Below are 16,919 nucleotides of genomic sequence, written 5' to 3'. Positions count from 1 at the left end.
CCCAGACACACAGACACACGAACCCACACTGAAGTACGCAGGGGGTACTTGAGTTGTGTGGCTCGAAAACCCCTCCCCGCCATCCGTCCATGAAAGAAAGAAATATTCAAACAAAACTCATCAGCTAACAATCGAACGCTAAGTTCCATGTAAGTTCGCCATGTAAATGCGAATCGATGGTGATTTTACCACATATTTTGTAAAGCTTAGCCAGCTTGAAAGATTAGAAAGCAAGAACATTTGGAATGTAAATAAATTCTGAAAAACAGCACATGTTTGCAGGTGATTAAGTATTTGAGGTTTCAAGAGGACAGCAAATCAATTCGTATATAATAATCACATTCACAGCTTACTTACTGGCAAAGTATTCATATATAGCAATATAAAAAGCGATCCTTTGATCTATTTTAAGTGGCCGGCCACCTGTTGTAGTCATGTAGTCATGAAGAATGGGTGCGGAAATGTTTAATCTCAAGAAACTGCAAATTTTAGCTAAAATGAAACCGAATCCTGCCTATGGCATTTCCACTGATTCAAAAGATGGATTATCCCGCAAATTCCTGGGATCTTTCTCGACCCTTTCGGCCTGTCAGATGGCATATTCCTCAGGTGCCCGGCTGTCTGCAGATTTTCTCTGAGTTTTTGGGGATAAATCAAGAGAGGGGCGGCGGAGGGGGGTCAGTTTGGAGATCTCCAGTCAAACTGTACTAAAGATAGAGCCGAACACGTTCCCAGTGCCAGCACACAGATACACACCAATACCGAAGTAAGAAAAAACAAAACCTAAAACTGAAAACTGAAAAAATACAGGAAACGCGGACGCCAATGGAGAAAAATACAGGGGCGGGGGCAGAGGACAGCGAACGGGGGATAATGTGTGCATATGTGGCCCCTGAAACTTAACACTTCTTTGGCTCCGGCTGCGAATATTAAAATACCCACTTAAGGCCAACAATAACAGCGGCAAGGGGCAGAGGAAATGTGAAAAGGAGGAGTTAGAATTGAACTCAAGTACTTTCGTCTCGCACAGCAAGAAAAATATACAAAAATGAGAGTGCAAAAGTAAGGTTAATACCATAGTTATGATTTTTTTTTAACATAAAATCTATAAAGTGTAATACCGATTTACTTAGCATAATTCCTTAAAATAGATCTAAAAAATACTTTTATCCCGGCATTTCTTGCAGTGCATAAACATGATCTGGCATTGGCGCCCATGCGTCTGAATATGGAAATCGAAATGGGTCCGGTATGGGTGCGTTGTATATGGAATGGGATACGGATAGGACACTTGAGTTTTAGGTTGGCTTATCTGCAGCCTAGGGAACGGGAAGGGAAGGGAAACCACTCTGAGGGGCGCTCGACGGCACTTGAGAAGAAGAGAAGCAGGCAGTCTGCATGCATATTAACTAATTGTGGGCCACAAAAATGCACAGGAAGGCGATCGCAACACGCCATTTAACACATTTGCACGCTTTCAAAGTACAACCTTTTCGAGTTCACGTTGTATTTAGTGGTTAACTAAGCAGTGGGACGGGATATATGAAATTTCATTCTTAGTTTCCATTTTGCAAAATAATTTAAGCTGAAAAATGAGTCAAACATTCTAAAGCTTTGTGTGTACTGTAAAACCTCCTGCAACCGATGGCTTACTTTCGGTTATACAATAAATAATGGTAAGCAACATAACTAAAAAGTTATCAAGGCATTGAAATTAGCTTTTTTCGAGTAATTTTAGGAAATTTGGAATATTTTGAATATTGCGCCAGCAGTGTGACCCCTGCTGGCTCGTAAAAATGTTGTTCTGCTGCTGTGTGGCAACGCTGGTCTCAAGTTTTTCCCCAAGTTCGTACGGTAACACCGATTTTCTGTAATGCATCATCGATATACTATCGATTGCTGAGTAGTGCAAAAAAGTGGGCAAAAAAGGTGCAATGTTTAGCGTTTAAATGCGTTAAGTTGCATTGCGGACGACAACAACAACAACAGCAGCAGCATTGTAATGCCGGTCAAATTGATATAATTGATTTTCGGGCAGCGCAACAACAACAAAAACAAACAAACAAGTAATCCCTGCATACATATACACATAACACACACACACGCACAGCCACTAACACAAAGGACGCGAACCGAAAAAGGAAAAACAAACACAAAGGAAAAAAGGGAAAAGAGAGCGCAGCTTTTCCAGAAATTGGGTCATTTGTTGTTGTTGTTGCTGTTGCTGGTGATTTTCAAACGAATTTCATTTGTTGCTGTCGTCGTCGTCGTGTGCTTATTGTTTTTGTTGTGATGGTTGTGGACGTTGTTGTTGCTGGCAGCTAAATGTTATGGCAACACTTGCAACCTGCATTTGTGTGGGTAAGTAGTGTTTTTATTTTTGCTGTATTTGCTTAACTTAACTCCTTTATTTTTCCCCATTTCTGTATAAAACTACGATTTTATTTCCCAAAGAGTGAGGAGTGGAAAGCGAAAGGATAATAAGGAAATCGGAGAGGAAGCCCTATTTTTCCACCAGAAAATCCTGCCACAATTAATGCAACTCTACACTCGTGCGCTTGTGTTGGTGAGTACTAAGCTTAGCTTTCAAATATTGTTAATATTACAGATATGTGCAAATTTCCTAGATCTAATTTACTATGTGCATATTGTAGGTATATTTTTGTGTCATCTCAGTTAAGGTAATTTGGCCAACTACATTTCACTTACATTAAATCTACCTTAATTATTATTCGCATTAGTTTTGATTCATCTTATTTGGCATGTTCAGTAAAATGTGATTATGCAGTGTTGCAAATATAGGGTTTTTAAGATTTAATCATCATTTTGAGGTATTTTTGTTGTTAAGTTAACTTCTTGTGTTGACTTCAGCGTTTTTAACAAAGCCTTTTCCCTCTTATTCGCAGAGTGAGTCAACATAGTAGCTTGAGATCAAAGGATACCACTGCTGCAGCCAGCCAGCCAGGAGCAGAAGCAGGAGCCTTGAAAAGCTGTTCAGCCTGAGAACCCGATCCCGAAGACTATAGACAAATAATAGCAGCAGATTCCGTGCGAAATGAGCGTGGTGGGCAAGCAACTGAATCCGGTGCAGTCGTCGAGTGCGGGCGCAGTGACCACGTCGTCCTCCTCGGCCGCAGGATCCTCTTCATCGGGCGGTGGAGGAGTGGAGGCCAACGGCGGCAGTGGAGGATCGTCGGGAGCTGCGGCAGCCGGCGGCGGTGCCTCCAATGACGCCAAACGACCGGCGGAGCCGTCCAGCGTGAGTCCCGATGAGGTGCTCCACCTGACCAAGATCACGGACGACTATCTCTGCTCCGCCAATGCAAATGTGTTCGAGATTGACTTCACGCGATTCAAGATCCGTGACCTGGAGAGCGGTGCCGTGCTCTTCGAGATCGCCAAGCCGCCGAGCGAACAATATCCGGACGGACTGTCCGTGGAGGAAACCATGCTGGCGGCAGCCGAGGAACTGTCGCTGGAGGACACTGCCGATCCAAATGCCGGACGCTATGTGCGCTATCAGTTCACACCGGCATTTCTCAACCTCAAAACAGTGGGAGCCACGTAGGTTACGCAGTATTTGTGCTTTTTAATTTCATTTGTAACTTTCCCATTTATGTTTGTTTTCTGTTTAGTGTGGAATTCACTGTGGGCAGCCAGCCTGTTAATAATTTCCGTATGATCGAACGCCACTTCTTCCGCGATCGCCTGCTTAAGACATTTGACTTTGAGTTCGGCTACTGCATTCCATATTCGAAGAATACGTGTGAGCACATCTACGAGTTTCCTAACCTTCCACCCGACCTAGGTGAGCATATTTACATAACCCCAGTCAGCAGGACACGCAATTGGAAGTTGCTGCCAAATGTTTATGGGGGGTTTAGTGGGTCAAGGCCGCTTACGATTTGCGCCTGTGAGATGAGGCTTGTCCATGTCACCTAAATGACAAATTTTTAAACGAAATGCACGATTTGTTGTATGCGCGCCTATTAAATGAGAGTACACATAACTAAGTCATTTTTGTTTGCATTTTCAGTTGCTGAGATGATATCGAGCCCCTTTGAGACGCGCTCGGACAGCTTTTACTTTGTGGAAAACCGACTCGTCATGCACAACAAAGCCGACTACGCCTACGATGGCGGCATTATAGTCTAGAAATCCAACTAAAGTGGAACTACAACTAGAGCAAAACTAATAACTAAAGAACTAGAAACTAAAGATGCTGTGAGACAAAATCAATGACTTGTCACACACACTCCCACACACAAAGTACACACACGAAACACTCGAAACTCCCACAAAAGTCACACTCACAAACATCGAATCGAATCGTGGAATATTATCACAGCCATTTTAGCCTTAGCACAAGAGTTTTACCCACCATTCCTGTTTGATGTATTTAGCAAGGATAATAACTCCTGTAAACACCCACTTAACACAACAAACACACACTGAAGCACGCGGACTGTGTTCATTTATCAATGATTTCCACTTTGACTCTATAATTTTAAGTGCAATGTGATTTTCCCTGATTTATATCTGTATTTATACACATTTATTTATTCCTAATAAGTAAGGACACTCACACATGCCCCAAAAAGAAACAACATATATATAATACGTACGTATACACACACGGAACCAAAGGAAAACGAATTGGAAAATTAAAACAAAAAAAAAATTGAAAAAATTGCGGAAAAATACTTGCCGTCAATTTTTGTATGCAGCATACGATCATACGAGATCTATCAGCTTCTTCATGGCATTTTTTTTTCGTGTCTGTGTATGTATATTTTTTAACAAAAACCAGATGGAAAATGAAGAACGAAACTGGAACTCTAAAAAATCTAACGATTACACGCCGAACAAGAATGATAAATTAAATTACATTTTAAATGTACATACACCACTACAAAGTGAAACTATTTTAAGGAGGGTAAACCCATGGCGTCGTCGTTTCCAGTCCATTTCGTGAATGGCGCTTGAGAAATATATTATTAACTAACTGAAAAATAATCAAGTTCAGAACGCACATCACGTTCATAAGAATAACAGTGCCATCCCGTTCATTTCGGTGAAGATTCTTGAAGATCTGCGAAGATCGTCGAAGAATAACGTCTTTTGGAGTGCATGAGTAAAAAATGAATTCGAATCCCCGATTCCAAGAGAAACAAGTGTGCTTTCAATTCAGCTAAAGTCGATCTACGATTGACTTCTTTGTACAATTGGCTAAAATATCAAATTTGGTCTAATCGGTTCTGTTCAGGAACTCGCTGGCTATTGTTAGGAACTCCTGGGGCTTTTCAAAATGCACCAGATGTCCGGCTTCCAGCCAGTGGATCTCAGAATTGGGGAACATTTCCTGAATCTTCGGCCATTGCTCGGGTCTAAAATGGCGAAAAGATTCATTTATTTAGGTTTCTCACGCACCTAAGATCCTACTTACCTCATGTAGGGTGATCGTGTGCCGCAGATGAACGTAGTGGGTCCCGTGTACGGCGGCAGTTCCTCCAGACGAGTCTGGTACTTGTCGAAGCGGGTGAGGAAGTCACGAAGCACCTGGGCATTGCAGGCCCAAGTGAAGCTAAGGGAAGAGTACTGGGTTCAAAAACAGTTCGAAAATACCCATATGTGCCCAACTTACGCCCCGGTATCAGGATCCTTGCGAAGATTCAGCATGATAAAGTCGACGGTCTGGTCTTCGGTGGCCTTGAGCAGCTTCTCCCGTGCAATTTTCCTGCCCTCGGACATGGACAAGGTCGGCGAAAGGTCCAGGGAGAGCATCGCATCGAAGATTTCAGCCATCTCGCCCGTGGAACGGGGCACGCTTATCGGCGATATATCCACCACTATCAAACGCTCCACCAACTCGGGCTGTGATGATGGAAATGATTATTAAAAGCGCCTTGTACATGAGATGAAACTCACGTATTTCCGGGCAAAGTACATCATGGACCTGCCGCCCATGCTGTGTCCCATGCAGGCGGCACTCGGATGATTGCGCTGCTCCATGAACCATCGCAAATCCTCGCTCATCGCTCTGGAATTGTGGACACTCGAATGGGGACTCTCGCCATGATTCCTCACATCCATGGCATATACCTGCATGGGGGTAAATACTTGGGGTTACAAACTGCAAACTCCTCGCGGAACTTGGTAGCCCACCTTGCGGGAAACTTTGCGCACCAGAGCCTTGCTGATTCCCCGCCAATTCTGCTTGGAACCAAAGAGGCCGTGGTATGTGAGCAGTGGTGGCCTCGTTTCTGGATTATCGCCGACGTACGCATCGAAGCTGAGTTCCACGGGCTCCGGCAGCTCCGAGGAGTACTCCCGCCTGACCACCAAAGCGGCCCGTGGCGCTGGAGGCAGGATTTTTCCCGCGGGAAATGGAAGTGAACGTAACGATTTCGTCAGTCGCTGCATTTGGTGGCCAGTGTGTACACACGCCACCGGCGGGAAAACTCAACTAGGCAGTGGTATGTCGGCGAGGGGGGTGCGCTTCGCGTGGGTTGTATTCCAACAGTTGCGTAATTATGACGAATGTGCAACAATTTTGATAACTTCCAACATTTTGCCAACAGTACGGAGTCCAGCTGACCGGTGTTTTTTTTTTCGACTACATGCAGGCTGGCAATTGTCAGGGTCGTAGAGATATTTGAAGTCATGACTACTAAAATATATGCTCGTTGAAAATGGTTTGGTTGTAAATTTATTGGATATGGTTTTCTGAAAAAAAGTCATTACAATTAACAGTAATTTTACTTCAGCCTAATAAATAAAAACCCTCCTTGTGGACGCCTCTGTGGACAGAGTGGCAGCACTGGCAAAAAAAATACACCGTTCTAGCCACGACACGAACCATTTCGATATTTGAACTAATTATATCTGCCCTATTCACAGCTCGTTTGCAAAGTAGGAAGTGATTTATAAGTCACTTTCTATAATCACTACGCCAAGACATATCCTTTATCGATTTGAATTTAAAAAGAAAATAGCTTAAAGTTTTAAGTTCCGCAACGAAAGCTAAGACACCGCACCGACAACGCGCACGCTTCTTACGCGATTTCCAGCCACGCCATCCACGGTCACATTGACAGCCGCCATATTTTCTGCGGCTAGCGTTTTTTCTCGGAACAGAATTTGTCCTTAAACGCAATTCGCATCCAGAGCATTTTCCGCAGCCCCAAACCAGCGAATTTCCAGCGCTTCCAGGTAATCCAATCGCCGAGCCGCCGGAAAAACGGGCCCTTCGTCCGTCTCCAGCGGTAAAAGATTGAAAGGGAAAGCGCGGCGCAGAGTGCGGCAGAAGTAGAGGCAGCGCATCGGCGCTCTTGCTCGCACTCACACTACTCAAGCATAGGTAAGCAGCAACAACAAATCGAGCATATTGTCTATACCAGACCAACAAATTGATATATTTTCAAGTATTCTATTTTTCCCCTCCAAAAAAAAATATGAAATGAAAACTGAACTGAAAAAAGTAAAAAGTTATGTTGCAAAAGTAATACAGTAACCAGTAAAAAGTAACCGTTCAAGTCAAAAGTCAGTAAGTGAATAAAAGTGGTTAAAGTTGTTAAGAAAATTCAATTTCGGTCGCGAAAAGTGCGAAAAAGTCCGCAAAAATCCAAATAATTTACTTTCTGTGTGTGCACCTGTGTGTGTGTGTGCGTGTCCTTAACTGTGTGTGTGTGAGGGGAAGAGAGCGCCAGAATTGAAAGAATTTTTCGAATTGCACTGCGCTTACAAACTCTCTCTCCCTCGCTCTCTGTTGTCTCTCTCGTTCGCGTAAAGAAAATTAATCGAAGTAAAGTACAAGAGTACAAAGAGAAAATCAAAAAGAAACTTGCACACACACAATATAATCAATAAATTAAAAAGATAAAAGCTTATAAAAAAAATGAAGGTAAGAACCCCTCTAAAAGTTAAAAGCAAAAAAAAAAAAAAACTTATTGATCTAAACTTTGATTCTCCCTCTCATACCCACAAATAAAAAATATGATATCAAAATCGATTGTTATGCCCCATCGCGTTATCGGAGCTATCGGCATTTGTTGGGGGCTTTTGACCTTGACTTTGGTTTCCCTTGCCTTTCTGATTAGGCCAGCCTCCATAATCGATAGTTTGTAATCGAACCAGTGGGATGCACTTCTCGATTATTGTGGTTGCACAATATCACTGCTATCGATTTACTTATCGGTTTTTGACTTTTGTAATGAACAATTGCAATACCACTTGGTTTCAACTGCTGGCGTTCCATCAGCATGAATCGAAATTCGAGACAGACAAATGCCTTTATTATTTAGGAACTTAGTAATCCTTGCTTTTTAGATTCAAAACTTGTCCGCTCGATCAATCAGTAATCGCCGTCAGAAGCCTCCAACGAAATATCGACTTGCTTCACTAGTTTTGCCCCGGTTGCATTTCCCCCACCAGGACGTGGCGGGTTTTAGTCCTCTGAGACTTGTCCAAGGCGTGGAGTAGGTATAGCCATGCCAGCACAACTAATTCTCAATCTGTTCGAATCTCCTGCAGAACCGCCAAGGAAAGAGTTGCCCGCACCGGCGTAAGGCGAACCCATGGTCCTTGACATGGAATCGGACGATTCTCGTGCCAGTTCCCCGTCCAATTCCTCGGAGTCACGGTCGAATTCGCCCAGCAACGACAAGGAGGAGGTTGCTCCGGATCTGGCTGACGAATCGGTTGGCGGAGGTGGTGGCCCCAATCCGGATCGATCCGTTCGAGCCGCCTCCACAAGCAGCTCATCATCCAACTCCAGTTCCAGTTCGAGTCGCAGTGACTTGTCCAAGAAGCAGAAGAAAAGCTCGAGCAGCAGCAGCGGAAGTGGCAGTGGCAGTAGCTCTTCCAGCGGCTCCTCCAGCGAGGATGACGGCGACCAGGAGCCGGAGCAGGAGCAGCAGCGTCTTGCCCATCAGCAACATGAGCAGCAGCAGCAGCACACGCTCCAAAATGAGCGTGAATCCAATGAACCAGGATCTGAGTCTGCTGCTGTAACGCCTGGGGAACCGGAACAACCTGATTCGCCCGGCGCCAAGTCACAGCCTAGCTCCTTTCTCTCATCCGTTCGCAGTCGGAGCAACAGTCCCCAGCTGTACAATCAGGCTGCCGTGGATCTGAACATCAGTCACGAGGACCTTAGCGATGTTAGCGACCTCGAGGGCGAGGAGAAGCGCGCCCTCTCCAAGAATTCGCTGCATCCGGCGGATGAGAATGAGGATGAGGATGACGCTATATCCAATGATTCATTGCCCACTCTCGACGAGGAGGATGAGGTGCAGCAGAAGCAGTCGAAGCAGAACGGCAAGGCGACAAGCGGAGATGAGAAAAAGGCTTTCGCAAAAGAAACCCATGTGAGCTCTAGTTTCTAATTGTAGTTTCTAATCTATAGAGCTTGAACGATTAATAACTCATATTTATTTCAGTCCGACGAAGCGTCCAATGGGCGAGCACCAGCGCCAGCTTTGGAGGAGGACTTGGTCAAGACGCACGACGACGACGCCTTGGACTTCGAGGCGGAGGAGGGCGAGTGCCCGGAGCAGGCAAAGGAGCGACCACTGATGGAGAACACAGCCAACGAAACAAACCAGGCCAAAAGTGCGACCAAGGTGTCGCAAGACGATGATGATGAAGTCGCCGTCATCTGCGTGGGCTGCGATGAGGAAGAAGGCGATGATAAAGACAACCGAATAGACGGCGCCGGCAATGGCAGCCTGGAGGACGGCAAAAAGGCAAAGCATAAAATGTCAAGGTTGACACCAACCATAGTGATAAAAGATGACGAGGATGAGCTGGAGGATGAACTGGAGGAGGGCGAGGTGTCCGACGAGGATGAAAAGCGACCGGAGGAGACTGAACCGAAGCCGGTGTGTCGATTCTACACACGCGGCCAGTGCACTTGGGGCATGAGCTGTCGCTTCCTGCATCCCGGCGTCACAGACAAGGGCAACTACACGATGTTCGAGAGCCTGGTACGCTCGGTCCCAATGCAGGGTGGTGGTTCGGCTGTAGCTCCCGCCCCAGCAGCGGCATCATCGAGCGCTGCCGCTCGTGCCGGAGGAAGTGCCTACAGTTCGCACGCCTCGGCGACTGCCGACTATCATGACTATCGGAATGAGCGGCCACCGCTGCACCACCGACCGGCGCTCCTCCATGCGCCCAGTATTTATGGTGCCCACGTCCACGACGCACGCACACTGCTGCCTGACGGAGCTCCGGTTGTGGTGGAGAATGCCTGGGAGCGCGGCCTGCGCACTGCCAAGGAGATGATGCGCAAAGCCAACAAACGTAAGGAACAGGACATGGACTTTGAGGACAAGAAGATGAACCTAACACTGTCTCCCGATGAAATGGAGAAGGACTCTTATTACCTCAAGGATCGTGGCGGCAGCAGCGCCCGATCACCGCCGCCGCCGTCGGCCTCTGTGCGGGAACAGCCACTCAATCCACTCAGTATGCCCATGTCCATGCACGCGCATGGCGTTGCCCATGCCAATCCTCGTGCTCTAATGCCCTTGCAGTACTCCGTTTACGGACCGCCGCCCGATCGCTACGCCCGGTCCCAGTATATGCCACCGCAGTACGAGGATGTTGATGCGTACGGCCGCATGGCTAGATATCGCGAGTTGCCGCCCCATCGGATGCCGCACTATGAGGACGATCGCCGATCGAGGCCAACGCGCGAGGTCATCGTACAGCGTGTTGAGGCCGCCGGACGTGGTGGTGAGTGGAGTGATCCCTGGATGCGATCCAAGTCGATTGGACGCGGATCATACGATCGCGAAGACCGTCGTCGTCGGGACAGGCGCAGCTACAGCAGCAACTCGTCGTACTCCACCTCGAACAGTTCGCAGAGTGACTCCAGCTCGGACTCGTCGCGTTCGAGCAGTCCGTCAGATCATAAGCGGCGCTACGGTGGCAGCTCGCACAAGCTAGCCGCCGCCGCCGCCACCTCACGCCGTCATGGACGTGCGGCCCGTTCGCCCAGCCAGATACCGCGACGCCCGCGGCACACTTCTAGTGAGTATTTGATCGAGTCGCTTCATTGCTAATACGGGTCCTTTATTCGTACGTTTTTCTCATTTCAGAGGGAAGCCTTTCGCCCTCGTACAAGAGACCCGCTCTGGACAAGCGTGGCGTTGGCCACAGTCCAGCTTCTAAGCGCAAGAAGCTGTCATCGCCAGCACCCAAGAAATTTGACAAGTTGAGACGCCGCCGCAGTTCGAGCACTTCCGACTCAGGTAAGAGATAATTTTATCGCATGTACGCAATACACTCATTCTAATGCTGGTTACAAATCATTTTCAGACTCATCTGATACCTCGTACTCCGATTCGGAGTCGGGATCATCGTCGTCGGACAGCTCGTCGGGATCAAGAGACACGCCCCAGAAGCGAGTGAGAGCCACCGACAAGGCGCTGAACGAGCGCAAGCTGATTAAGAAGCGTAAGCATGGCTTTGTATTTACTTTGCTCTTCATTCATTCATTAATCATTCACAGCCGCTGAACAAGCAGTCAAGAAGCGTTCGCCTATTTCCATTGAGATTAAGAAAACATCGAACATGGTGGGTGTTTCGGCGTTGGCCTCACCCAACAACTCAGCCGACTCCGACAAGGAGAAGGAGCACGGCAACGGCAAGGACAAGGAGAAGGATCACGTTAAGGACAAAGACAAGGATGGCAAGGAGAAGGACAAGGATAAGGATAAGGACGGCGCCAAGGACAAAGATGGCAAAAAGTCGCGACGGGAGGAGCTGCTGAAGCAACTGCGTGCCGTCGAGGATGCCATCGCCAAGAAGCGTTCCAAGCTAAACTGATCAAGCTGTCTGCTCTCGTTCTCCATCATTGTCAGACCACTTGCTCCCACTCCATGCCAACCCATCCCACACCACACCACACCACCGCACTCCTCTCCAAGGCGTAGAGCACCTCCAGAAATCACGCACCCACAACACTGAACATAGCCGACGCATCTCGGATCGGCATCTAAAAATACTTAGAAGTTACGCAACATTCGCATCGTATTCGATATTGCCTTCGTCTGCCTGCAGCCGCTCGATCGTAATACAATTCAATGAATTTAGGTTTAAAATTTATTGTCCTCTTTTTTTTCAAACACTGACTATTGCCAACTGTGGAGCATAAATACTATGTTTATTTTAGAATATAAATAAATACCAATACTAAAAAGCAAAATCGAAGATTAAAAATACTTAAAACTTGTAATTTATGCATATGTACATATGTGGGATGCTGAACCTGAGCATCCTGAGATGCCCAAATATGCTTGGGCAAACCCTTTCTCCACAAATCTGCCCAGTTGCCAAGTATTTTCCCATAGATTGGACAATTTTTCGCGGCCAGCGTGTGCATCTGTGTGTAATGCGTGGCAATTTCGCGCAGTGCTTGTGTGTGTATGTTGGTGTGTTGGTGTTGGTGTTGGTGGGAAGGGAAAACCTATTTAGATGACGAATCACAGAAATTTGGCCTCATCAATGTCTGTGGCTCGGGGATCGGAGTGCGTGTGTGAGTGTATTACGTATCAGGGTTTCATTTTTTATACATGCACACATATGTACATATATTATGGTTTATTTTTTTTCCTCTTCGCTTTGCAATCTCTCGTGCCCGTCATCGTGTCCCATTTTTGGCAATCACTGGCGGCAGCAGGAGCTGTCAGAAGACATTGTCATCATCCAGCGACCGCCCAAGTCAAGAGCGACACCCCACACAAAAACCCACCCACTGAGGGGTGGGGGGTGGGGAGGGGCAATCCACCCACCTGGTCACGTCTCCATGTGCGTGAAACGACCATACATGTGTCCATAATCGACTGAGTTTGCGGCACAGGATACACTTAGAAAATCGCGCTTAAAAGTATGCTACAGAAATCAGCAAAGTATCCAAGACGTTGTATTCTATACACATGAATAACATTAGCTTATAGTTTGGCAAACTAAATATATATGCTAGTAACTATCCTAAATATTGTTGACTATCCTTAAATATCCTTAGATATCCTTAAATATCCTTAAATATGCTGGAAAATCAGAATTATCAATACTGAAATAAAACGAATACAATTAAATTGATGAATATAAGAAGAAACATATTTTTTTGAGTGCAGTTGCTTTTGCTCAGTGCATCGCGTTCATTTTTTAAGCCTAGCGGACTGCTTAGGAAATAGTGTAATAAAGGCCAGCTGAAGCTGCCGCCAAAACCGCAGATTTACATTCAGATTTACATTCGGCTGAAAATGAAACTGAGACCGAGTGCCTGAACTCCGCCCCTTTGCTCGGGATTAGCGAATTGCTCTGCCATTTTTTTATTCATTTTTTTCTTTTATTTTTGGACACCTCCGCACCACCCACAATCCACTGAAGAAACCACATGTGTGTGTGAGTGCGAAACAAAAAAAAAACAATCACGAACAGATTTATCGCATTCATATTCAGCGTGATGCGAAATGCGAGCAAGAGGGTGAAAAGCGGAGGGGGCAGGGGAGGCCGCAAAAAATGAGTCCAACTCCCCCGCTAGCCCCGCTCCCCCCGCTCCGACCAACAGACAACTCCCCTCGAAAAACCACGAAATGGGATTACATTACTCAAAGAAATTTATTTTGACAGAACTAATATTTTGTCGCAGAGATCAGCCCCGCTCCTCATGTGCTGGCCTGGCCATGGAAATCTGGACTCTGATTGCCTGCTTGGTGGAGATGGGGTCCTGAAGAGGGGGCTGAGGGGCGGGGCAGAGTTGTTGGGGGCAGCTACTTGCAGTCTTACATTTGAAGACATTGTTTTCGGCAAGCTTTGAAATTGAGGTAGTGATCTAACTTAGTTGGTGGCTATGACCAAATCAACTGGCTTAGTTGGTGGCTATGACCAAATCAATTGCGTAGATTATATTTCGATATCTACATGTATTTCGATTTGGATTTTTAATTGAAAAGCGTTGACCGTTTGTGTAGGAAGTAAGGTAAATGTTAAATATTAAATATTTATTGGTCTTTTAGCTTGGCCAGTGTCAATTCTTCGCGCGTTGTGCTTCATAAACGTCTTGAAAGATGGGCGTAAAGCCGAAATGTGGGCGTGGTTAGGGACTCGCCTGTTTGCTGCGATACAGCCAGCAGTACATACTCGCACATGTATCTGTATTAGATATGTACAATGTGCACACATGAGCATTTGCACACACGTATTTGGCCATGTCCTTTGGCGTTGCCCCCTGTCCGTTTGCTATGGCAAGCCGTTTTCTTTTTGCCCGCCTGCTCGGTTCTCCCATTTTCCCCAGTTTCCCCATTTACCCATTTCCATTGCGACTGCGTGTGGTGTGCTTTATTTTTACCCAGGCAAAAGTTTTCTTTGATGCAATATGTACAAACGACCCGACCAGCTAACGGCCACCAGAAAGGACCAAATGCGAATGGCTGATGTCCTGTGAGCAGGCTCCCTCCCAACCCCCCACCCGCCTATTTGCAACTCGACCCTCACGTACGAACTTTGGCCATAACAACAACTGTGGCCATTACGAAGCCAAGCCATGTGATGCGAAATCACACACACACATGTGCACTCGCCGAAAAAGCGGGTGCTTGTGCTATCCACATCAAGTGGAGCGTAAGAAGCACTTATTCAAGGATTACTGAATGTAAGATTTGGGAATTATAGAAGTTATTATATTTCAAATTTACACTTTTTAAACCAATTAAAAAAATTATAAAAAAAAAAAAATTATACAATTTGGGAATTATAGAAGTTATTATATTTCAAATTTACACTTTTTAAACCAATTAAAAAAATTATAAAAAAAAAAAATAAATTATAAAATTTGGGAATTAAAAAGGTTATTATATTTTAAATTTACCCTTTTTAAACCGATTAATATACATATTACTTATCAATCTATATTACTGGATTATATTGACGCTCTGGTTCTTTTCAGTGCAGCGGGTGCCTCGCTCCTTTTGGACATTCAGTGCAGAGGCGCGTTGGCAACCGCCTGCTACCTTGCCAGGACCTTCCGCCACCACCAACGGCAGCATCCAGGGCAGCCATCAAAAAGGGCTTTCAATGGTAGACGAGGTCCTGCCACTGCCACCACCCACTTGCCTCGCCACTCCACTCCACTCCACTCCACTCCCCTCAGCTACCCACCCCTTCCGCCGCCTTCGCGTCGACCTCCGCGAACTCGCCATCCTGCAAAGTCTACATCCGAAGTCCTGTTGTCCGTTTTCCCGTTGCCATGTTGGACGGCAATGGCGATATTTGCTTTCCTTTCCGCCATGAAACGGAATGAAATGCGAGGAGGCGGGATGGTCGGGGGTGGCAGGGGGTGGCAGGGGGCTGGAAAAGGGGGTGGCCGGACTGGCCTGCGAAATGTGGGTGGGCCGCGCACATGGGGTTGATATTTCGCCATTATTGTAACAATTTTGATCAATGGCCCTATATTCCGGGAAACGCTGTCCGCCAACCGAAAAAAGGACGAAGAAAAGGACCTGGAACCTGCAGCTCAGAGCCCAAATTATTCGGTAAGTGAAAATGGTGTGTTTGCCTTGTTTTTCAAGTTGGAAAACAGCCTTCTTCCTACCTTTGCTCATTAGCACTGCTATATTACCATTCAAATCTAAGCCTCTATTACAAAGAACAGATTTGGCGATATCCAGGGTGTTTGCTAGTCGTGCCATCTGATAAATTTCCTAGCAGCGGCCAACTTCTTCTGCCGGCTCTCGAGTTTTTGTTATTTATTTTTGCCGCGTATGCAGAAATTCGGGGGGAAATCAATGTGGGGTGATGTGGGTGGATATTATTTGAGTCCTGGCCCCATGACCACATACACAAATATAAAAACCCAACCCACGCCACCCAGCAAACCGAAGGACGCAGGACGCAGGACGCAGGACGGCACATATGTGCGACCACAGGCCATGACAACATTTTGGGCTAATCGAAGTTAACCCCTGGCTGCCGGCCCCTTAACCCCACGCACGCCCGTTGGCTTTGGCAATTTTTTATGCATGGCTCCCAGTTTGCCATTCAATTCGATTCGTTTCCTTTTCGATTCTGCCACTGCGACTGCCCATTAAATTTACGACACAAAACGCAGTCGGGCAAGCAAACAAACAACAGCACACTCGCACGCACTCGCTTGCACTGGGAAAAAAACTACCTACAGGAATTTAATAGAATAACTTGGAAGAACTTCTAAGGATTTCCATATATGCTAATAGAAGCATATATTTTTGAATATTCAGCGAATTTCTTCACTTTTCAGCGAAGCTTTGGAGGCAGAGTGGTCATTTTCTGGGACACGGAAGTGTCATTTATTTTTCACACTGCACAGACAGACAAACAAATCGAGGCATAGACAAACAAACAAACCGAAGGGCAAACATTTTTATAAAGTCGCCGACGACGCCAATGAGCAGCCAGGAAAAAATAAGAAAAGAAGGAAAATAAAAGAGTTGCTTATGATTGGGGGTTAAGGGTTCGGTTTTTCTTTGTGGCATGGGGCTTTCCCCAAAATGAAGGCAACTGTGACTGGGCCACATGTTTGTGGACATTTATGCAAACTTTTCGCATTTTTTCTTTGCGCATTTGGTTTTCGGCAGGGAAAGGGCCAGTAGGGGGTTAAGGACATGGGTCCAGCATGGGAATGTGCGTGTGGTACGGCGGGTTAAGGTCTCTGCGTTTGTCTAGTTGGTGGCTTTTACTCAAATTTGATTTAGATTCGATTTGGGTTTTATTTGCCTTCGAAAGGTAGCCATGCAAAATCGCACTTTATTGCACAGCTTACAATACAGTGTCGTATTTATTGTTCAGTTTTTCATGTTCACATAGATGCAAAGGTAGCATTTCTATCAGTCCTTAGCACCTTGATATCAGTTGCCGATCCAACCAGCATATTT

The 16,919-nt window shown here is 46.1% G+C and overlaps 3 protein-coding genes across 4 annotated transcripts; 2 read left to right on the top strand and 1 right to left on the bottom strand.

Moving 5' to 3' along the window:
* Nucleotides 1-1,849: 1,849 nt before the first annotated feature.
* LOC6551681 (protein unc-119 homolog) lies at nt 1,850-4,267 on the top strand. Its single transcript, XM_001978494.3, has 5 exons — nt 1,850-2,361; nt 2,455-2,566; nt 2,907-3,564; nt 3,636-3,808; nt 4,037-4,267. Exons 3-5 carry the CDS (start codon nt 3,056-3,058, stop codon nt 4,153-4,155), a joined length of 801 nt encoding a protein of 266 aa, XP_001978530.1. The 5' UTR covers nt 1,850-2,361; nt 2,455-2,566; nt 2,907-3,055; the 3' UTR covers nt 4,156-4,267.
* Nucleotides 4,268-5,180: 913 nt separating this feature from the next.
* Nucleotides 5,181-6,626, bottom strand: LOC6551680 (protein ABHD11). The gene is made up of 5 exons (XM_001978493.3): nt 6,166-6,626; nt 5,929-6,102; nt 5,645-5,874; nt 5,447-5,584; nt 5,181-5,387 (listed from the first exon to the last, which is right to left on the bottom strand). The coding sequence occupies exons 1-5, from the start codon at nt 6,421-6,423 to the stop codon at nt 5,249-5,251; spliced, it is 939 nt and encodes a 312-aa protein (XP_001978529.1). The 5' UTR covers nt 6,424-6,626; the 3' UTR covers nt 5,181-5,248.
* Nucleotides 6,627-6,845: 219 nt separating this feature from the next.
* Nucleotides 6,846-12,212, top strand: LOC6551679 (zinc finger CCCH domain-containing protein 18). Of its 2 annotated transcripts, XM_026982581.1 has the most exons (7): nt 6,846-7,360; nt 7,792-7,903; nt 8,533-9,368; nt 9,441-11,034; nt 11,103-11,255; nt 11,323-11,460; nt 11,516-12,212. In XM_026982581.1, the coding sequence occupies exons 3-7, from the start codon at nt 8,577-8,579 to the stop codon at nt 11,830-11,832; spliced, it is 2,994 nt and encodes a 997-aa protein (XP_026838382.1). In that variant the 5' UTR covers nt 6,846-7,360; nt 7,792-7,903; nt 8,533-8,576; the 3' UTR covers nt 11,833-12,212. The 2 variants fall into 2 exon arrangements, with proteins under 2 accessions (XP_026838382.1, XP_015010593.1); XM_015155107.2 differs by lacking the exon at nt 7,792-7,903 and having other exon boundaries at nt 6,848-7,360.
* Nucleotides 12,213-16,919: the final 4,707 nt, after the last annotated feature.

Source organism: Drosophila erecta, unplaced genomic scaffold (assembly GCF_003286155.1).
Source record: "Drosophila erecta strain 14021-0224.00,06,07 unplaced genomic scaffold, DereRS2 tig00000126-arrow-pilon, whole genome shotgun sequence".
NCBI classification, from domain to species: domain Eukaryota; kingdom Metazoa; phylum Arthropoda; class Insecta; order Diptera; family Drosophilidae; genus Drosophila; species Drosophila erecta.
This window is presented reverse-complemented; position numbering and strand designations above follow the sequence as displayed.